This window comes from Nelusetta ayraudi, unplaced genomic scaffold (assembly GCF_046127955.1).
Source record: "Nelusetta ayraudi isolate G7.1 ecotype Tasmania unplaced genomic scaffold, CSIRO-AGI_Nayr_v1 ptg000136l, whole genome shotgun sequence".
Taxonomy (NCBI): domain Eukaryota; kingdom Metazoa; phylum Chordata; class Actinopteri; order Tetraodontiformes; family Monacanthidae; genus Nelusetta; species Nelusetta ayraudi.
Window position 1 is genome coordinate 2,281,097 of NW_027466186.1, and position 22,082 is coordinate 2,303,178.

General features: G+C 47.2%; 1 protein-coding gene and 9 non-coding genes across 10 annotated transcripts in view; all 10 read right to left on the reverse strand.

The window, feature by feature from the left end:
• Positions 1-663: 663 nt before the first annotated feature.
• Positions 664-737, reverse strand: trnan-guu (transfer RNA asparagine (anticodon GUU)). Its single transcript has one exon. It is a non-coding gene; the product is annotated as a tRNA-Asn (tRNA).
• A 178-nt stretch (positions 738-915) lies between these two features.
• trnan-guu (transfer RNA asparagine (anticodon GUU)) lies at positions 916-989 on the reverse strand. The gene has a single exon. It is a non-coding gene; the product is annotated as a tRNA-Asn (tRNA).
• Positions 990-1,167: 178 nt separating this feature from the next.
• Positions 1,168-1,241, reverse strand: trnan-guu (transfer RNA asparagine (anticodon GUU)). The gene has a single exon. It is a non-coding gene; the product is annotated as a tRNA-Asn (tRNA).
• Positions 1,242-1,418: 177 nt separating this feature from the next.
• trnan-guu (transfer RNA asparagine (anticodon GUU)) lies at positions 1,419-1,492 on the reverse strand. Its single transcript has one exon. It is a non-coding gene; the product is annotated as a tRNA-Asn (tRNA).
• Positions 1,493-1,669: 177 nt separating this feature from the next.
• trnan-guu (transfer RNA asparagine (anticodon GUU)) lies at positions 1,670-1,743 on the reverse strand. Its single transcript has one exon. It is a non-coding gene; the product is annotated as a tRNA-Asn (tRNA).
• A 157-nt stretch (positions 1,744-1,900) lies between these two features.
• On the reverse strand, positions 1,901-1,974 carry trnan-guu (transfer RNA asparagine (anticodon GUU)). Its single transcript has one exon. It is a non-coding gene; the product is annotated as a tRNA-Asn (tRNA).
• Positions 1,975-2,151: 177 nt separating this feature from the next.
• Positions 2,152-2,225, reverse strand: trnan-guu (transfer RNA asparagine (anticodon GUU)). The gene has a single exon. It is a non-coding gene; the product is annotated as a tRNA-Asn (tRNA).
• A 178-nt stretch (positions 2,226-2,403) lies between these two features.
• trnan-guu (transfer RNA asparagine (anticodon GUU)) lies at positions 2,404-2,477 on the reverse strand. The gene has a single exon. It is a non-coding gene; the product is annotated as a tRNA-Asn (tRNA).
• Positions 2,478-2,654: 177 nt separating this feature from the next.
• On the reverse strand, positions 2,655-2,728 carry trnan-guu (transfer RNA asparagine (anticodon GUU)). Its single transcript has one exon. It is a non-coding gene; the product is annotated as a tRNA-Asn (tRNA).
• Positions 2,729-15,542: 12,814 nt separating this feature from the next.
• Positions 15,543-22,082, reverse strand: part of LOC142879556 (teashirt homolog 1-like) — a 37,955-nt gene continuing 31,415 nt past the window's right edge. The window contains exon 2 of the mRNA XM_076012920.1: positions 15,543-20,589. Coding sequence (XP_075869035.1) covers positions 17,039-20,589 — 3,551 coding nt within the window. The 3' untranslated portion in view covers positions 15,543-17,038. The remainder of the gene's footprint in view (positions 20,590-22,082) is intronic.

Genomic DNA, 22,082 nt, shown 5'->3' on the forward strand with positions numbered 1-22,082 from the left:
GCGTTTAATTCCTCCCTCTGTCATGGCAAACAAGGGGCTAATGGGGAAAAATGGAGAGTCTGGGGAAGAGGAGGGGTGGAAGTGTTTTCTTCCCTCAAGTGTTGGGAAGCCATTAAACGGGTGATTCTCATAGATTTAATGTGAGGCTTTGTTTTGAAAAAAATATTTCATCAAGGGTATCACAAATTTGATTACTGTCCCAGGAAAAAATATCCCAAGCATTTTCCCCTTTCATTTGATGATTGTGAGCTATTGTTCTTCCAACCCCGCCGTGAAAGATGCAGTCGCTTGTTCAAAGCCATGGAGCAGCCGGTGAATTTACAGTTTTCAATAAGAGACATGAGATGTTGTGCTAAAATAATTCTAATGCCAGCTAAGATCGTCCCTGGGTGGGGTCGAACCACCAACCTTTCAGTTAACAGCTGAATGCGCCACAGAGACTCATATTCCTTTACATTTATTAAAAATATGGACATTGAAAGAGAAACCTTGAGTTGCAACTTTATTGTGGATATTTCAGAAGTGAGATCTTATCAGCCAAATACTCAGAAAGTGTAGTTGCCAGACCAAGGGAAGAACACAAGGCTTCTATGGAAAATGTGGTTGCCAGACCGTTTATACGAGGGAAGAAGACAAGCATTTCCTAGAAATGTTGGCTAGGATCGTCCCTGGGTGGGCTCGAACCACCAACCTTTCGGTTAACAGCCGAACGCGCTAGCTGATTGCGCCACAGAGACATGCACTCTTCTCGAATTACTAAAAAAATGGACATTGAATTAGAGACCTTGTGTTGCGACTTCATTGTGGATGTCTAAAAAGTCTAATGTTATCAGCCTAACAGGCCAGAAAACGTGGTTGCCAGATTCTTCAAACCAGCAAAGGAAACAAGGCTTCCATTGAACTGCTGGTGAGTATCGTCCCTGGGTGGGCTCGAACCACCAACCTTTCGGTTAACAGCCGAACGCGCTAGCCTATTGCGCCACAGAGACATGCACTCTTCTGGAATTACTAAAAAAATGGACATTGAATTAGAGACCTTGTGTTGCGACTTCATTGTGGATGTCTAAAAAGTCTAATGTTATCAGCCTAACAGGCCAGAAAACGTGGTTGCCAGATTCTTCAAACCAGCAGAGGACACAAGGCTTCCATTGAACTGCTGGTGAGTATCGTCCCTGGGTGGGCTCGAACCACCAACCTTTCGGTTAACAGCCGAACGCTCTAGCCGATTGCACCACAGAGACACGTATTCTTCTACATTTAATAAAGACATGGACATTGAATTAGAGACCTTGTGTTGCAACTTCATTGTGGATATTTAAAAAGTGTTATGTTATCAGCCAAATATCCAGAAAATGTAGTTGCCAGACCATTTACACGAGGGAAGAAGACAAGGATTTCTTAGAAATGCCGGCTAGGATCGTCCCTGGGTGGGCTCGAACCACCAACCTTTCGGTTAACAGCCGAACGCGCTAGCCGATTGCGCCACAGAGACACGTCTGCTTCTACATTTAATAAAGACATGGACATTGAATTAGAGACCTTGTGTTGCAACTTCATTGTGGATATTTAAAAAGTGTTATGTTATCAGCCAAATATCCAGAAAATGTAGTTGCCAGACCATTTACACGAGGGAAGAAGACAAGCATTTCTTAGAAATGCCGGCTAGGATTGTCCCTGGGTGGGCTCGAACCACCAACCTTTCGGTTAACAGCCGAACGCGCTAGCCGATTGCGCCACAGAGACATGAACTCTTCTGGAATTACTAAAAAAATGGACATTGAATTAGAGACCTTGTGTTGCAACTTCATTGTGGATATTTGTGAATATCCAGAAAATGTAGTTGCCAGACCATTTACACGAGGGAAGAAGACAAGCATTTCTTAGAAATGCCGGCTAGGATCGTCCCTGGGTGGGCTCGAACCACCAACCTTTCGGTTAACAGCCGAACGCGCTAGCCGATTGCGCCACAGAGACACGTATTCTTCTACATTTAATAAAGACATGGACATTGAATTAGAGACCTTGTGTTGCAACTTCATTGTGGATATTTAAAAAGTGTTATGTTATCAGCCAAATATCCAGAAAATGTAGTTGCCAGACCATTTACACGAGGGAAGAAGACAAGCATTTCTTAGAAATGCCGGCTAGGATCGTCCCTGGGTGGGCTCGAACCACCAACCTTTCGGTTAACAGCCGAACGCGCTAGCCGATTGCGCCACAGAGACATGCACTCTTCTAGAATTACTAAAAAAATGGACATTGATTTAGAGACCTTGTGTTGCGACTTCATTGTGGATGTCTAAAAAGTCTAATGTTATCAGCCTAACAGGCCAGAAAACGTGGTTGCCAGATTCTTCAAACCAGCAAAGGAAACAAGGCTTCCATTGAACTGCTGGTGAGTATCGTCCCTGGGTGGGCTCGAACCACCAACCTTTCGGTTAACAGCCAAACTCGCTAGCCTATTGCGCCACAGAGACATGCACTCTTCTGGAATTACTAAAAAAATGGACATTGAATTAGAGACCTTGTGTTGCAACTTTATTGTGGATATTTAAAAAGTGTTATGTTATCAGCCAAATATCCAGAAAATGTAGTTGCCAGACCATTTACACGAGGGAAGAAGACAAGCATTTCTTAGAAATGCCGGCTAGGATCGTCCCTGGGTGGGCTCAAACCACCAACCTTTCGGTTAACAGCCGAACGCGCTAGCCGATTGCGCCACAGAGACACGTATTCTTCTACATTTAATAAAGACATGGACATTGAATTAGAGACCTTGTGTTGCAACTTCATTGTGGATATTTAAAAAGTGTTATGTTATCAGCCAAATATCGTTTGACATATTTCCCCAGTTATATTCTGGTTTGCTCTAAAACTAACAAAAGGCGCAGTAGAAAGAATGACCCAAATTAGGCACTCTTCAACACCCCCACCTCCTACCGTACTATAATAAGTCAAATTAAATGAAATCCTAAAAAAAAGGAAGCAATCTCACTGATTTTCACCAACAGTGTACTTTTTTTTTTTTTTTTAAGCGCTGTAACACTGTGAATCATGTTCTCGGGTCTATGAAAAGGAGAGATGGGGAACAATGAAGGTACTCGGTGAAGGGCTTTTTTGGAACGACACCACATCTCTCTTTGAGTGACGGCCAGCAGTGTTTTCAAGGCTCGCCTTCCAAGAGAGGCCCGGGCGACAAACTGCACATCACAAGCCGGCCAAGATGGCACCCGTCGCGCAGCCCAGCCACTGATCTCGGCGCCATCGGCCGCCAATCAGACTCATCACGTCGCTGCCTTCTGCTTGCCGAAAGCGGCCGGGGCCAAGAAAGTTAACTCTTCCCCCACCGGCCGGCGCCGAACCCGGGAAACGGAACAAAACTCAAGAAGAAGGGACAGGATAACTTTTCCCGCGTGGCTCCTTGTCTTTGTTTCCGGTCAGATTTCATTGGCGGGGAGACGGGGGTGAACCACGGCGAGCGATCACTCCCTCCAGGAGCCACCTGAGCCGTCTCGCTGTCACAGCAGCTGTGTCTTCTTCTTCTTCCTCTTCCTCTTCCTCTTCTGCTGGCGGCCGGCCGGCTTCATCATCTCGATGTTTTGCGCGCAAATTGTCGCGCTCGCCGAAAACACCTCCGACTTAATTGGGAATATTGAAAAGCAGATAATTAGATATTTGATGTGACGCGTGGCGCCTAATGGGCTTGATGCGGCGGTCTCGTGTTGTTCCCATAGCGAGAGGGATTTCTGATGTGTTGTCAGGCCCCGGTGTAAAAATAACTGAAGTGACAGCAGTGACTTGGTTGTCAGTGTCGCCGAGGCTGCTGCAGATTTTTCACAGCCGCCGGTCCCCTCTGTGTGTGAGCGCGCGCCCGCGCCAGCGCCCGCCCGTGTGCGTTGTGTGTCGGTGCACGGCGACGTGGTGGGTGACAGCGCTGATCGCTGTGTGATGACAGCCTATCATTGTCGCTGTGCTAGAGTGAGAGTGGCAGGGGGGCCTTTTTGGCATGTGTTTTCTCCACGCCTTCATCTGTGTCTGTGGCACGTCGAGCTTGGCTTAACAAAGGAGAGGCAGGGTGGCGAGGTGGGAGGAGGGTGCCGGGGGGGCGGCCGTGTCGGCAAGCTGGGCGGGGCTACGGAGGGTGGGTGTGTGTGTGTGTGTGTGTGTCACGTGGTGTCGCTTCCATCCTGCTGTTGATAGGTACAGGAAGCAGGACTCACCCATTACGTGAGGCGTAGCAATTACATTGTCCTCCTTCTTCTAATGACTTCATTATTTATGAAACATTGCAAGATTGAATGTTTCTTTTGGGCTGATTTGTTGTTTCTGTTTTCTTACTTATGTATTATTTATCTATATACTTATTTTTTCCATACATGTACACACACAAAGTTGGGATATATGCACAGGCATTTTCTTTTTATCTTTAAAACTTTCCACACTGCAGGTGCAAAGTAATTATTCAGCAAAGAAAAACATGTTAGTAACTCTGAATACGCTTTTTGTAAAAGGTGGCTATTTTGAAGAATTTAATTTTAAAATGTATTTGAGTTATTTTACACTTTCATTGCTTGCTACAGAATTCCATGTATGTTCATATGTAGTTTTGATGCCTTTGGTGAGGAACTGCAATGTCAATAGTCATGAGAAAGAAATAAAAGACATTAAATTCAAAGGGTGTGTCCAAACTTTTGACCGGTAGTGAATGTCTTTGTGAAAAATGTGCATTATTTCCAATTTGTTTGTTGTAAAAAAAAAAAAAAAAAAAAAAAAAAAGCATGGTGGAAAAAATCTCTTCTTCTTCTTCTTCTTCTTCTTCTTCTTCTTCTTCTTCTTCTGCTTGGTGCACGCTGATATGCTTAGAGTACGTACATCTTACTGAAACTCGCATGTCAGTTCCGTTCAACGTGCGTTCGTCGTTGTCTTGGGCTGCGTGATTGTCAAGATAATTTGGCACGTGGGAATCGGGAAACCAGGTCAGTCGCACCGAGGCCTTCTGCTGCATCTCGCCGCTGCTTTTTGCGAGTTTTACCAGGAAAAAGGCAAAAGAGGAAACCTCAAATTATTGACCGGACAATATTCAATTCTCCACCTGTCTATTCAGTTTTGGTTTATTCACAGTTTGTTCAAAACAGACTGATTACATGTTTCTTCATTAAAACAAGGCTCCTTGTTTTTAATCACGTCGATCACGAGTCCACAAAAATAACCGTTGAAGATTAAGAAATGGCATTGTTGGCTTGCTCGTAATCACCTGCGGCAGGACGCGCAGGCAGACGGAACCACAAAAAGCTGCCGAAGCAAATTGAGAAGGAAGGAACGCCGTGTCCCTCCGATCGCCAGCGGGAAGTCGCGGCTTCTCGTCTTCTCACCACGATGAATGGAGATGCATGGGCCGCACTCACCTGCAGTGCGAGCCTGTACACAGCAATGCGTTGTGCCGATGTGAATATCTGGACCTTACTGTGAGGACAAACCCACGACCTGCAAGTCTTAGTTCCTGATGTCTTGTAAAGTGTGTTTTAATTAATGATACGATAAGATTAAGAACTTGTATAGGTGCTGTTCCTCCTTCCGACGTGCTTCGGAACGACAAGGCGTATTATAGCTTATATTATGTAGCTGCGTTACAGACAAAAAAAATAAAAGTTTTGGAGTACAGCTCATAATTGACCTTTGATTCATTCCAAAAAATGTCATGTGGCATTTTGACAGCAATCCCCAGGATCTGTAAAGAGCAGATTTAACTGTATTCTGAAGTTTCCTCTTCTACTTAAATACAGTTTTAGTTTGTGAGTCATAGCTTTTTTTTTTGGTTGATTCTACCATTTGATTTTGTTTTGGCTACCCTCGGTGACAAGGTGCGTTGCAAATTTTACCTGAATGCATCATTTCCTCTCTGTGTGTCGTCAGTCAAAACACATTGTGGGTAAACAGAACAAGTTGAGAACAGTCCCTCTGCAAATGCCCCCAAAACATAAACCATACTCGGCACTCCCTTTGAAATGAAACAATAAAAAAATTAAAAAAAATTGACATTTTACATGGAATTGCAATAAATTCCCAGATTCAGCATGGAGGAAAATGCTCCTTGACAATTAAAAACTTTTGACAAGTTTCTGCAACTTGGAAGGAATTTAGTCTTTCAAAGCTAATTAAAGTCACAAGACACTGCTGCAGGCAAACAAATGATCTGTGTTTATTACTGAATAAAATATTTTTTTTTTTTTTTAATAATGACCACAAGTTTGTTGCTTTATACTTGCTTTTCATACATTTAAGTAAGAAAACACAAATCAAAAAGCAAATACGTACCAGCAACCTCTGACAACAAACAACAACAACAACGTTAAGTGGGGAGTCCCGGAGGAGCAGTGATTGAAGGCAATACAGCGAAAGCGCTTCAAAACAAAGACGTTAAAGTTATTGAGGGAGGGCGGATGAATGTACAATGCCTGCCCCTGTGTCCCAAATCCTCAGAGGACGTAATCATTTTATACAAGTCTTAGAAACAGCATTTAGAGCTTTACAAGGCCACTAAAACTCTTCATTAAAATCCAAACAAACGGCTTTCACGGCAGCTTTTCCAGACTGTTTAATAAGTCGCCCACACAGCATCCAGGATCACTTCTGTGGCTGCGCGTCTGATCTCACAGAAGCACGAAGAGAAAGCATTGACCGTCAGTGCCCGGCGATGGCGACTCATCCTGGTGTGTGAAGTTTGCGTCACGTCCATTGTGGGAAATTTGTTCGCTGGCAAAGAAAGTATGTCGTGGTACCACTTCATTTATATTCGGCACAAGTGAACTCTGTATTCTACAGGCACCTCTTTTAACACACACAGCAGCGTCTTTGTTTAGCAAAAGTCCAAATTTGTTTTGTCTTGGGAAGCCTTCAGCCAATTTTTGAATTTCATACCAGCAGATTAACAAGGCACCGATTGATATTATAAATGGCATTGCCTTTGACTCGCCATTAGTCATGTATTCTTCAGGACTTTTAAAAAAAAATCATATAAAAGAAAAGAAAAGAGTGCAGTGTTGTGAATGTATTCTCAACACATTTGATTGGGATTTATATTGAGAGCGAAGAGCCGTTCCCATGTGATTATTAATGGTTATTAAAACTTCATGTTTTTACTCATTTCCTGACGCCTGGCTTTGCCAAATGCTGTCTACTTGGGGCACACAGAAACTTTGGTCAGCGTCTGTGGGTAAAGTGTGATGTCAATGGAAAACTTTTCTTTTGCATAAAATTACCGACGTGGTAAAAGGTTGTTCTAAAATATTAGTATGACAAAAAAATAAAATAAAATAAACAATCTTACTTAACCTCACTCCAACACCAGACCTTTGTTCTGGAAATGTTACAGGCTGTGGTTATCATGCTAAGCTATGATGAAAGGAGACGTAGTTGAGGAATAATTTTGGTTAACAGCCACTAGAGAACATGAAAATAGATGCCCTTTGTAGCTGCGCACCACTCTAACCTTCACTGCAATGTTTTTCCTTCAGTAACGGCAACATTTATGCTTAAACCTTTCTGCCTGTGTCACATCGGTGTGTGTGTGTGTGTGTTTTGGTTTTTTTTTGTTTGTTTTTTTGTTACACAAACGCGAAATGTGTTCTTCACATGATTGCCTATCTAGATGAATTTAGAAATAGAAACACGTTGCAGGACAGGACACTACAGCCTCCTGGCACTAAATTACTTCTTAATTCCTTTTTTCTTAGACTTGACTCCAACACTTGTTCCTTTGACAGGCTTGGAGCGGCAATTTTTTACGAGATAGTAATCACCGCGTCAGACCCTGAAACCGGAATATGATACGCTATCAACAAGCTGATCGGTAATGAAAGCAGCACAAACTAAAAAATAAAAAAAAGTCTGGTTAGAAACAAATGCTGCTGCGCTGAAGCAATGTTGTACCTGAATCACATTTTGAAGAGCTTCAAAGTAAAGTTGATGGTTAAAACTAAAAAAAAATTGAATTAAATACAACGTCCTTTTCATAAACTGTGCTAGATGCTAGCTTTTAGCCTCGTTAGCTTACCCTGTGGCTCAGACGTGCAGGATGCAAAATCTCGGATTGCCACAGCTCACTAAAAACAAGCTGTCAAATCCGATTTCCAATAAGCATATTTCCTTTTGCGTGTCTCTCAGTGGCCGGCGAATCCTCCGTCCCGCAGCCATAACAGAGGAGGTGTTCAGATTGCTCACAATAATCCTTTCTGCGCCTGTGGTTGTCAATTGCAACAAAAAATAGGCTTGACTTCAAGGTCCAGTGTGATTTAAAAGTAAACATTTTAAGGAAGTAGAGTATGTAAGGAATGCTCTGAATGCAGGAATGTAGCAGTAGTAGTAGTATCCACCTGCACGTATAACAGTCTGGCTTTCAGTGCTGCACATTCTATTCAGATATGATACCTACTCGCTACCACTGTTAATCCCATTATTTTAGCCACCAGATGTGATATTTTAGATCATACAGTCGGTAACGTATTTCAGGTTGGGTGGGGTCTGGTTGGGGGATGTGGACTGTTGACCAATTCAAGCGGCAAGACGGTCAAGTTAAACATCACGGACAGGGGGGATTAAATAATGATAAAAGAGCCGGATGACTGACCATTCGGGTGATTAATAGGGTCGTGTGACCCTTTTCACAAATTCAGCAGAACCGGCGCAGAGACAATACGTACAGGGCCTCCTTGCCTTCATATCTGCGGCTGGAGATCGAGGCGGGCAGAAATGAATATTTCCCATCAACCTCCAGCATCAGTACGGTAATTTCAGCGGACAAGTGACCCGCGGGCCCAAAGGATCCTCGTCCACGCCTCCTCGCAAAGGAGCCCCGTCCAGAGAGAGGCCCTGAGGGTCCGCGCTGCACCTCCCAGTCACGTCTCATTTTGGTTACGGCGGAGAGGTCCGAGGATTATAGGGGCGTGATGAGGGAGGATCTCCTCTAAGAGGACTGGTCATATGCATAATTCATGTAAACGAGCCAGACAAGGTGGGGGGGTGTGTTGGGTGGATGGGTGCCACTGACGTTTGATGAGCGTGAGGGGAAAATTCTCCGAAAAAACACACTTCTGACGGCGCCGGCGCCGCCGACATTTTGGGAGTGTTTTTGATTCCGTGGCGCTTTCATGTTGTCCAACGTCTGGATCGTCTCTCTCAGTCAATCCTTAGAGGCCCCCCCCGCTCCCCCCCCAAAAAATAAACAGAAAATACAAAATGAAGCGAGGAAGGGCGCCGACTCGCCTTTTTTCTCCGGCTTTCCAAAGAGGCCGTCTGATGCTCAGTGGCGACAGAGGCTCATTTCAACAGCGTTAGTCACTTCGCTCGTCAACAGATTGTCTCGAGGTGGCGACGCTGCGATTTCGCTCTGACTCAACCCGGCGAGCGGGCGGGCGGGCGGGGAGCCCGAGCCTGGCCCGCCACGTCCGGGTGACTTGATCGCACTGGTGTGTGTGTGTGTGTGTGCGTGTGCGTGCGCGCGGTCGTCGCCTTCTCGGCTGACGCGGAAAACGTGTCGGAAGCCTCCATTGTGTGATGTAGCGAGGCAGGGAGGGGGAAAAAGACACACACACACACACACACACACACACACACACACACACACCCTGCCACCTCTTCGCCCTCTTTCTGCCCTCCCCACCCCACCCCACCCCCGGCTGCATAATAACCCTCCCTCTCACAGTCGCCGCCCCGCCCCACCCCCGCCCCCGCCGCAGCGCCCATGTCCAAACCAAACACAACAGATCAACAACTCGGCATGCAGATCGTGTCAGGGGATAAATTATGCGCGGCGTGTCAGCTTCATACGTGGGCTCTCGGCTGGCTGTCCGTGACATGTGTCAGGGTGCCCCTGCGTCTCCGCCGAGCAACGATAATGACGTGACGCCGGGTTAGGCTCCCGCGCAGCCCAGCCCAACCCCTCCCCTCCCCACCACACACACACACACACACCTCGCCGTCTGCCCTCAACCACCCTTTTTCTATACCCCCGCCGCCCACCCACCCACCCACTGCACCATGCCCCCCGCGCCTCCTCCCCAACCCCCCCGAGGATCACGCGACGACGAGACAGTGTGTCACCTCCAGAAGGTCGGATGGCGAGGGGAGGAAGGAAAAAACAGAGGGATAGAGATGGACGACGGGAGGTGGTCAAGTGTGGGGCTGCGGTTGGTTTTTACCAATTTCTTTTGTGTTTTTGAAGTGTGTTGAGTATTTTTAAGTAGTATCGGCCGGTTTACGATAAGAAAATTGAATGGCTATTGTACACGTACAAATGATGATAATAATACTGTTATTTCTGACAGTGCTGATGTGCATCCGTCTGATATCAGGGGCACACTGCAGCACGGCCAACGCCGAAGGCTACTGGCTGCATATATATGGGTCTGAACCTTCTACTTACACAATATGACACGCAAGACCTTTTTAAAACAATTTACCAGCCTCCCCTTCCAACCTCCCTTCCTACCTTCCCTCCGCCGTCCAAGATGGTGCATTTTTTATTTATGCGCCCCCTTTTTTTTTTTTTTTGTTTTTAGTCTTTGTATGCAAATCCTGTCTGACTTGTCTGAATTATGTGTGTCTGTCCGGGAGCCTCTGTGATTCGGAGTGACTGAGGATTGCACACACGGTGATTGCATCCACTGGGCCTACTCTGAGCCTTGCATAAGTAATTGAGATGTCAGTATGTGTTCTCATATTCCCACAACAAAACTGTAGGAAAACATGCACAGTTGAAGGTCATTTGAATAATTCCTTAATGGAAGGGAGGCCTTGTTTTTCGGGATGCATGAAAAAGCAAATGTCAATGATCAAAATCAAGCAGCATCATATCTCACGGAGGCAGCAGTGATTCCTGGAGCACTTCACCCTCCATCTCCCTCCCTGGGAAGATGGATAAGGGATAAGTGTCTCCGTGCATATCAAACACAACACCAGTCACTGTTCCTCAAGGGTGTGTTTGAAACACAAATTGGTTTTGAGACATTTTCCACGTTGACCTCTTTGATTTGAAATATGAAACGACAGGGACATGGTAGTACTCATATTTAAAAAAAGAAAAAAAAAGAAAAAAAAAGAAAGCCCAAGCCACACGAGAGGTCATTGACTAAATCATACTTGCACAGACAGGATCATGGGTAATACGTCATTAATCTTTCATGTGTGTGGCGTTAGACATTGTCTCAAAAGTGCTAAATTAAGATAAATAAGGCGTTGGGGCTTTTCTCTGCACAACCCCGCGAGCCATCCTGACCGTTCCCTGCCGCGTTTTTTTAAATAACGAATTTATTTCAACATTCGATGAGAAAAAAAAATGTTATGTTGCGTTAAATTATTAAAAAAAAAAAGACAACAAAAGCCGCTTCCTCCTGGCTTTTAAAAGGTGTGCGCAGCCACTGCAGCGTGAGGAGAGAATGGATAGCTATCGCATCTTGTTTTCTCAGGACACATCCCTCATCCGGCAAGATGGAGGAGACATTTCATCCAGTGTGCGCTCTGTGGGTTTTTTTTCTTGTTGTCCGGGCCTCCCTGGTGATGGATGGAGGGCCCGGCGACGCACACCTGCACTTCTCCTCCGCCACCTCATCATAAGTAAAGGCTCGGCGGGTCCCGGGATGATCCCCTACATCCGTTAGCCCGCTGCCGCCGCCGCCACCGCCGCAGCCGTCCGACGCCATCATTCTCCAAAGACAACTCTGTCACGTCGGTCCTCCCACCGCAAAATAAACCCGACCCAGCGGACTCACGGACTGCCGCCTGTCCATCAGGAAGATGCGAATGCGGCGGCTGCCGGCGTGAGACCCCGGGGCTGCGCTAACACGGATGGGCTCGGTTCTCCGTTTGAATTCCAAAAACACAAAATACATGTCATGGAGTCAAACACCGGGGACTTTCTAAAGCTTGTTAATATTTCAAGACAATGTTTTAGATCCTTTATCCTTTTTGCGGCTTTACTGAGCTTTTAATGTCAGGCCTTTTCTACGTCAAATTACAGTTTTTAAACCTCAGGGTTAAAAACACCCTTCGGCTCCCAAGGGCCTTTGATAGGATAAACAGTTTTGCCCTTTTCTTCTGTTTTCTGTGACTGTTTCACACGCGACGTGAAAATATCTGAAAGCACAATTTGCTAATGAGCAGCAGATACGGCTCGTAATATAACAAAGATTGGAGCGTTGGAATAAACCTTGAGAATTGAAAAAACCCTGACATGAAAAGCTTAACCTCAGTGAAGTTGACTTTGCCCTCCGCGTTGCTTTGTACTCTTTCCTGTGCGCGCGTGTCTTTGCGACCTTCAGCATTAAAAGAAAAAAGAAAAACGGATCAGAGAAAATAATTGAAATGGGCAATTAACTGACTGCCGACTTGGGCGACTAAATACGTCCCACCTTGTTGTACTTAAAAACAAGTCAAGGGATCATCGTCACAATGGGTTAACTTCCAAGACTGTTCCAAACACACATCTTAAAAGTGGAACAATCAAAAAGAAGCAAAGCTTGGACTTTTTCTTATTCCAGACAGGCTGGAAACACATACTTCTTTTTGAAAACATTGGAACATACAGTAGATCCTGAATGATACAGAACCTTTCAGGCTCCTTTGGGCGCCCTGCACTTGCTGCCAAGCTTGAAAAGAGAAATACATCAAGACACAATGTATAAAATAAAACAAAGGATTTCGATTTTTTTTATATATATATATATATATATCCTTAATATTATCAACTTGTGCTATTACTATGCAACCTACTCTGTATTCGACCTATTCGCAAAAAAATGCCGACAATTTAATTGCAATGCACTTTCTTTCTAGTGTTTTAAAATCAGAGAGTAAATATTGACAGAAGCGGTTATTCCACTTTCGGCTCACAGGTATGGAACTGTCACAGCTCCTATATATATATATATATATATATATATATATATATATATATATATATATATATATATATATATTATTTTTTTCACACTTTGAGGCTGAGCCATATAATTGAATCGGGCTTTTTTCGAACTGACTAAAATCAACATAAAAATAGACTGAGGCAGGTGTCTTAGGCGAGGCTGCGCATAATGACAACTTCTTCCAGGTTGCAATTTCCACAATGAGGCGTTTTTATCAGGGTGCAAACAGATCCCACTCCGACTTCCACTTTGTGATCCGGCACAAAGGCTCTCAGCCGCCGTTGCTCTTGTTTGTTGGTTCTCCGTCAGACACGTGTTTGTTCGGGTTCCGAGTGACTCCGGGAAGAGGGTATTAGAACGTACGTCGGGGAGTCGTTCGTTGCAAAAGTTTGGGAAGGGGCTTTAACGGAGGAAGGCAGTGGAGACGCTAGCTCCTCGCTGCAAGCTTTTAGTCTTTGTTTCACGGCTGACAACCATCATCTTCCGGGCTGTTATCCCGTGAGGGTAAAGACATAAATATACACTTTTAAATGCAATGACACACCCCGAGGAGCCATCCTTTAATTAAATACACATATCTGTCACCTCGGCCCACAGAGTAGCACCTTTCAGTCCCCTCCCCCCGGCGGATGAGAGTCACATATGCAAAGCAACATTTGCTGCGGTGTAACGTGCAGCAGGCTGAAGGTGGACGAGTGCAAAGCCCCGATTGTTCTACGCAGGTTAATACTCACCTCCCCTTCGTCCCCACTTGCCCAGGTGATTTCGTAATTCCGTTTGTGCCCCCCCACTCCCAATCTCCAACCCTCCCGAGTCCACGCCCACCTCTGTCTGCAGTGCCACATAATGGTGCCCGGGTCCCGAAGAGGAAGGCAGGCATTTACTCACACACAAAAAAAAAAAACCTCGAGGAAATCCCTCGCAATCCTCGGGGCTCACGTTCGGCGGCACAGCCGCAACACAAAAGGGCTATGCAAATGGGGGCCCGGCCCGCGTTTATCTACCCTCGGTTTCCGTTTGCACCGCGGGAGCCGGCATTGTAGCGCGCGCGGCGATTATCGCGTGTAATTTACATAGAATACGCGCAGGAAACAGTGCGCTGATCTCTAACAAAGCAGGGGGAAGGAGTCTCTATCGGCTCAGCAGCTATCTGACGGCGCGGCGAAATTACAGGTTTTAGCTGTGGGGCATTAAACCGACAAGGTGTGTGTGTGTTGTGTTTTTTTTGTTGTTGTTGTGTCTGTGTGTGTGTGTGTGTGTGTGTGTGTGTGTGTGTGCGTGTATTCCGGCAGCGGCGGGGAAACACTATCTCCTCGGAAATGTTGCTTGTTTATCTGCCTTGTTTTGTTTTATAACCCCAACTCTGGCGGACCCGCTTTCTCCGGCGAGGGAGCCGCATCTACAGCTGGGGCCTAATCTGCCCCTGCGCCTCGTGTTTCCTTTTGTCGGCGAACGAGTCGCGTCGCCGGATCCAGGTGGCGCGTCAGTTTTGCGGCGGCGGCGCTCGCTAGCGTTAGCCACGGGGGTAGCGCGAGCACGTGCTTAGCACGGCTGGCGGCGACACGAGCGCGGGCGGAGGAATTCATAACACGGCGCCGCCGCCTTCAACCTCCTCACAAAGGCCGCTACTGTGAGCGCTCCGTCAGGAAGTCGAGACATGAGGGCACGATGAGAGATCAACATTCCCGATGCAGACTTTTTAAGCTCCAGGGCCGCCGCGGGAAGAGCACGGCCGCAGCCGCCGCCTAACCGCTTTGCCCCTTACAGTTTGCTGAGGGTCAGTGAGAGGTTATTACGCTGAATGTTAAACGTTCAATGTTTTTTTTTTATTGTAGAGCAAACACGTGACTTTAGGTCTTAATTCATAGCGAGCTGCATTTATGTTTTTAAAAGTTGCGAAATGTACTGTTTGCTCTGCAAGCACTTACGCAAATACTCCAGTAAGTCACTGTATATTTTTCTAGATAGGATTTTCCGTTTTTTTTTTCACGTTAGGCCAAAAACTATAAAACAGTTTTGTTCACACAAACGTGAACAGTGCTGATGATTCATGGATGGGTTCATTGAGTCACCTATTGCTCATTTTTAAATTTTGTCTCACCATGCGTTCCTTCACTCGCAGAATTCTAACCAATGGGACCACATTCCAAACAAAAGCTTTTCTTCATTTTCTATTTTTTTTTTGCACTTGTATCATCTGAGTAGTTAATGCTAATAATGGGTTGGTTGAGTTGTGACCAGTCAGGAGGCCCTATCAAGCAGAACAGACACCCGTCTCATTTTGTTCCAGGAAGACAGGCAAAGTACACTGCCGTCATTAATATAACACTGATTCTTTCAGACCGGGCCCTCCAAAGGCCAGTCACAAGCCTAGCATGGGTTCCTCGCAGCACAATAGGCACCCTTAAAGGCTTATCATCCTCGTCATCTTCGTCATTATTAATCTTCTGCAGTGTGATGCGGCTCAGTCATCAGTTGCAAGTATGACACCAGTGACATTTCTTTTTTTTTGCCCCCCCACTCCACATAAAAGTAGGCCTGTTACAACACATAAAACAGGGAACAACAATTCTCGGCTTCTCACCTCTGGAGTGAGTCTGAGTAAAGAAGTGCTCTGACACTGGGTTACAATTTCATATGGGTGTGTTCACTTTAATCGTTGCAGAGCAAATGCTACAGAGCTTAGTTATGTACATGTCGACTTTTCTTTTCTTTTTTTTTTTTTTTTTGCGCACCACCTTGACAAATGAACACACAACCACAAAAGTATGACTGTTGACAACTGCTTTGGGGTTTTATTTTTACAATTGAGAAATAAACGAAACAAACTAATCGCTGCTAAAAACTTTGTTTTTTTTTTTTCTTCTTTACAATATCGTCGATAAAACATTGAAATGTATAGTCATTGTGCATCGCTTATTTATTTTCCACACCATTTCATGCATCAGATTGGATGCAAGTTTAATTAAAATCATTTCTGTAAACCAGGCCAAAGAAGTTAAATTTGTATTTTCTTTTAAAAAAGGACATTTTGTAGCTCTACAGCATATATCTATGTACACCATCTGTTTTTATTTTTTATGATTTTTGTATAGAAAATGACAATATAAAAGTTAGAGAATGCACACACCTTAAGATACAAAGAATGTCGAGTCGTTTCAAATGGTAAGATATGTCGCATGGAGTACTGACATGTCACTGGTAATTAATTTACATATAACGGACTGATCTCTTTACAGTTGGATAAAGCGACAATTTAGAAAGAGAAAGATGTAACAAACCATACAACTGGAAAATTGCAATAAGATGGTACTTCACAACACGGAACAGTTTTTTTTTTTTTTTTTCAGCAAACTTGCATACTGACGGCCATTTGCTTCCACCGATTTGCTCATATCCAGAAGAAGCATTTATTTTTTCCCCCCCAAACGTTCATGTGATGTTTTTATCAAATCCACTGACTGATTTATGAGCAGGCCATTCATCATCAGAGAGGTTGCAGTGATAGAAACCCAAAAAGGAAAAGGGAGGGTATGTTGATAATCCTTAATCTCTTAAAATCTGGTTTTGACAAATGCAAGATATCTCAAAAGTCTTTACAAATTCAGCTGTCTAAGGTGCTACTTCAGTCTTTCTGGTTATTCTTTCATTCTTTTGGTGTATACATTTAATTTTCCACCCTCTTCATATCAAGTATTATACAGTTTTCTCTTCCACTGATTCTTTTTTCAGTTTACCACTTTTACTGTTGAAGCAGTAGTTGTATTTTTGCCATGAAAAGATTAAAACCTTGTTTTTAACCTTGATTCACTAAAATACATGCACAGATCAGACAAATAGCATATAAATATATTACAAAATAAGTGTAAAAAAGCTTGGCAAAACAAAACAAAACAAAACAAAGAAAATCTATGTGAAAAGACATGGTCCAGTCAGGCAGTTTTCACAACAAAACTTAATAAGACCATTTTTTTTTTGTTTTTTGTTTAGTGTTTTTTGTTTTTGTTTTTTTTTTCTCCTGGTGGCTCAGTTCGGCCCAGTGCAGTAACTGTGAACAATGTCATTTTAGTGCAATGAAATTCTAATCAGTTCCACAGCTGTCAGTCTCTCCCCTTGGCTGCTCAAATCTTCTCCATCTTGTCCAGCTTCTCGAGTTTCTCCAAAGCGGAGACAAACACCAGGTGGTCCTCCGGAGACTTGCCGTGGGTCTTGCTGAGGTGCAGTTTGACTGCGTGCTTGCTGACGAATGTCCGATTGCAGAGTCTGCACTGGTACACGGAGCCCGTGTCCTCCTCCGGCGTGGTCAAGGCTGACAGGGGGCTGCCGAATGTCATTTTGTCTGTGATCACCTTTGAGGCAGCCTGCTGCTCCCGTAGGTGTTCGGCTGACAGCTTGGACAGGTCCTTCAAGCTGAAGCCCAGGTGAGACTCCAGGTGGCCGATATAGGCGGAGGGAGTCCTGAACTGGGAGGCACAGTCGCCGCAGAGGAACACGGGCTGGCACGAGTCCATGTTCTTGAGAAACTTGGTGCCCCCAGTTCGTCTCAGCTGGTACTTGACGTTGGCCAGCCAGTGGGATATGGTGGTCATCGAGAGGCCTGTGAACTTACAAATGTGGACCCTCTCCTGAGGGCCCAGGTCAGTCATGGCGTAGCGACCCTCTGAGGTCTCCCTAAGACTGGAGGCGAACTGTGCCTGGAGGATGAGGAGGTGCTGGGGATTCCAGTTGGACTGCCTCCCTTTCCTCTTCTGCACCGGCGAGAGGTCCTCCAGGGCGTCCTCGAAGGCGCTGCCGTCGGCGTCCGACTTCTCTGAGATGGAGGAGGGGGTGGAGGATTTGGGGGTCAGTCTACCGGTGAGGTTCTTAACCATGTCGGAAATGTCCAACAGAGCGTTTTCTCTCAGGGGAGAGGAGACCGACTCGGGGAGGGTAAGAAGGGGCTTGTTACCGTTCATGGAACTATTGTTGGCCAGGTGCGCTCTGCCGCCACCGTTGTTGTTGTTGTTATTGTTGCCGTTTGTGGACGACTTATGCTTGCTCAGGTCGATGGGTTGGTCGTTGCTCTCATACAACTGATAGGGGTTGACGGGCTCGGCCGGCTTACCCTGAGGGGTCGGGTTGAAAGCAGGCTTTTCCATCATGCTGTTGCTGATTTTGTAAAGCATGGACAGCGGGTCTGCGGCAGGGTTCACCGGTTTGGAGGCCTTGCCCAGGTGAGTGTTCATGATTGACTGGAGTGCGCTGAGAGGGTTGATAAAAGGACTTTCCGGCGAGTGGTCGGTGATGATGCCCAGACTGTTGCCGTTGGTGACGGGCGACTGACACGCCTCGGAACCGTTCCTCGAATGGCTGTTGAGGCCGTCAACGAGGCTTTCTTTGGGCTCCTTCTTGCAAACGAGATCTGAATCTACGCTGCCCGGGCTGGTACTTCTCATACCGGAGGGTTTGCAGACAGAAAGCTCGTTTGGAGATGTCAACTGCTCCCGCTGGTCCCTCAGCGCTGGAGAGGGGGATTTCACTAAAGACGCCGCCCTGGATCGATCGCCGGTCACCATCTTCTCCTCCTTCTCTTTCTTGACGGTAGCCGCTTTGCCCGTCACCTTCTCGACAAGTTCCTCCATGGCAGTGACATTGCTCCTGAGAGGAGTAGGGGAGGAAGGGCTCCTCGGCGAGTGGATTACCGAATTGGGGTCGTTGACCAGGCCGCGGAGGCTGCTGTTAAAAATCGTCTGCATCTGGACACTCTGCACCATCGGAGGCAGGACAGTCGCGGAGCTCTTCAAGGCCCCATGAAGCTGGTAGGCAGCATGGATGCTCGGGTAGCCACCCCATGTGGGCGTACCCGTCTGGGCTTTGCTGATGGCACTGGAAACCGTGTTCTCGAGGGACTTAAGGATGTCTAAACCCTCCTTCGGAGTCTCCTCCAGATCTTCTTCCCTAAGGTATTTGTACGAGGTGGCGTCAGTCTCGGACTTTTCACCTGAGTCATCTCTTTCCTCCTTGATTTTTTTCTCCAGTGGCTCGCTACCTTCAGTCTTTTCCTCCTCACCTCCGTCTCGCTTTTCCTCGGAGCCGGAGGACAGAGCAGGGGACACGGGCTGGGACTTGACGATGCCGGGTACCGGTAGCCTGGTGGTGGTGGGAGGGAGTGGGATGGACTGGATCTTCTCCTCCACCACTGGATCAAACACCAGCTGCTTGCCCTTCTTGGACGCAGAGTTTGTGACCTTCAGAAAGTGGCCAGTCACCATCATGTGGGCGGTCAGCTGCTGCAGCGTGTCGTGAGAACTCCCGCACTCCATGCACTTGAGGATCTGGGCTTTGCGGGCCTCAAACTGCCAGGTGTAGCTGGCGCCGTTCTGGTAGCCGTAACGGTTGTTTGGCGTGACGTAGGGGTTCGCTGCCGACTTGCCAACATCCCCGAGGGACACGGCACCGCTCACACTGCCAGCGTGGAGAGAGTCCGGGGAGCACGGGGAAACTATAGCATCTTGAAGAGCTCTTTTTTTCGCCGTACTGGCCACCAGTTTTGTGGCCAAGGCGGGCACCGGTTCTTTGAGAGGCACTTTCTGGTAATGCTTGGTCTTGATCATGTGAACGCTGAGATCTTGCAGGGACTCGAACGAGTGGCCGCAGTACATGCACTTGAGCACCTTCTGGGCGTCCTCCTTGCCCTCCATTTCCATCAGGGAGCGCTTGCGGGGCTTGGACCAGCGCTTGCCCTGCTCCTCCTCCTTTTCCTTGTTGTCGTCCCGATAGTGGCCCGTCTCATTCATGTGGACCGTCAGGCCCACCAGCGTGTCGTAGGCCGCGCTGCAGTCTTTGCACCGGAACTTGCTGGCTCCGGTGAAAACGGAGCCGTAAAGCTTGTTGTTCTGCCGGTAGAGCTGCACCGTGCTGAAGAGGCTGGGCTCCGGTAAGAGGTGGTAGGGGGTCTGCTGGAGGGTTTTGGCAAGCGCCGCCTGGTGCCAGTCATAGGCCACGGCGCTACCGTTACTGCCACTGCTGCCGCCACTGGCACTTTGGCTGCCGACTGCGGACGCTGCTGTGCCGTTTGTGTTGCCACTGGTGTTACTGCCGTAGTTCGCAGAGGCGCCTGAGCTCCGGCCATTGTGGTGACTGGCGGCAATGTTGACCCCGCTGCTCTTGCTCGTGGTTGTGGTTGTTGTGGAAACAGAGGCGGCAGTCGAGGGCTCCGGAGTGGTGAGGGCACTGTTGACACTGCTGGCGGCGGCGGCAGCAGCAGCGGCTGCGGCGGGTTTCGATTTCATGATGTCCATTGTGATGCTGGACCAAGAGGCCTCTGAAATGAGGTTTGCATAGACGGCCTTCATCTTCGCCAGGCTGTCCTGGAACGAGAGGCCATTGCTTTGGAGGAACGGCAGAGTTGTGCCTTCCCTCTCCTGGCCGTCCCTCGACGAGTTGCTCTTGAAGTCTGGTAGTCGGTCACTGGCGTCACTGAGGGGCGACCCGTACCCAGCGTCGGGGTTGGTGCCGTTGCTAAGCGGCGAGTCTCTGTAACTGATGGGCTGGCCTCCGTCGGCGTCCGCATCCTCCTCTTCCTCGTTGCACAGGAACTCGTTGTCCTGGCCATCCAATGAGAGGCCGTCGTCCTGCAGGTGCTCTTCCTCGTCTTGACCAGGTGCTTTGAGCTCATCCTCAGGCATGTACGCTGCAGAGGAGGAGAGGAAGGAAGAAAGAGAAAATGGGTGGAGCAGAAAAAAAGATGGGGAAGGAGGTCAGTTGAGTGAAATTAAACATTTACGGCACACTAACAGGACCACAGTCAAAATAACACAGAATGAGCAGCGCGCATGATAAAATGTTAGGCTTTTATTCTCATCCCATGTGAGTGAATGTGTGCCTGTGCGCATGCATGACCACACTTGTGTGTGTATTTTACACACATGTGGCTCTGAAAGCCAGTGGTGAAAAAAGCCTCTGAGGGAAAAATAAATCACCGAGCGTCTGACAGTTGTCCTTTTGCTTCCCGACTCCCCATCCCTCCACACATGCCTCATGTTCCCCAGGAAATGACTGGCTGTTTGGCCTTGTTAGCCCAGCTGCATGTTTGCATGTTCGGTACAGCCCCTCTTTCTTTGTCCTCCTCTGGCTGTATCGCTCCCCATTCACCCGGTTGCAAGACAGGCCAGCGTCTCAAATGTTCACTTATGCAACTGATCAAAAAAGGAAAGGAACGAAACGCTCACTCGGAGACACTACAGCTGTTCCTAACTCCTCCAGAGGGGCCTGGGATCACTTATTGTTTTGGGCCAACAAGGAAATGCTGGGTTGGAGCACGCTGCAGTGATTGTCGAAGGACAAAGTGTGGGGCAGACAATTTGTACTTCTACAAAAATACCAGTCCTCTCTGATCCAAATCGGCAAGGACAATGCTAAACCAAAAAGAAGAGAGAGAAAAAGCTAAAAAAAGATGAAAGGGAAACAGGAGATCAAAGATTGCGGTGTGCTGAAGGGAGCAATAAACATGAATGAGATTTAACAGGTTTACCAGTAAAATCTGTTAAGGCTAAACCATGTGTGTGTGTGTGTGTGTGTGTGTTTGGGTGGGGGTGCTCACAAGCACCAGAAAGTCGGAGAGTTACGGGAGGCGGCTGAAGGGAGGAGTGAATGAAAATATGTTTTGGGGAGAGGGAGAGAGAGAGAGAGAGAGAGAGAGAGAGAGAGAGAGAGAGAGAGAGAGAGAGAGAGAGAAGAGGTGAGCCGAGCGATGGGCTCAGTGGGCGGGTTGAGGGGGAGTGAAAGAGAGAGAGCGAGAGAGAAAAGGGAGGGGTTGAGGCGGGGAGGGCGGGTGAGGTAGGTGGTGGTGGTGGGGGGGAGACAGGAAAGACAGCCCCCTAGCTCCTTCCTTTATCTCCTTCCTGCATGGCGAGATGTGTGTCCTAGATGCCAGTATCAGTCTCTCCTGATGAAACAGATGTGCTGTCAGCTTCAAACGGCACGCTAACCTGTCATATCATAATCTAAGTGGACATAATACCTGATATATATACACTGGCACCATTTACTGCTGCCTGAGAGGAGATGGGTGGAGGAGCTGGGGGTGGGGGTGGGGGGGTGGAGGTGGTGGTGGCGGCGGGGAGGGTGGGCGGGTGGGTGAGCAGCTGCACCGTCGGCTGTGACTGCGTGATGATGTGTATGTGC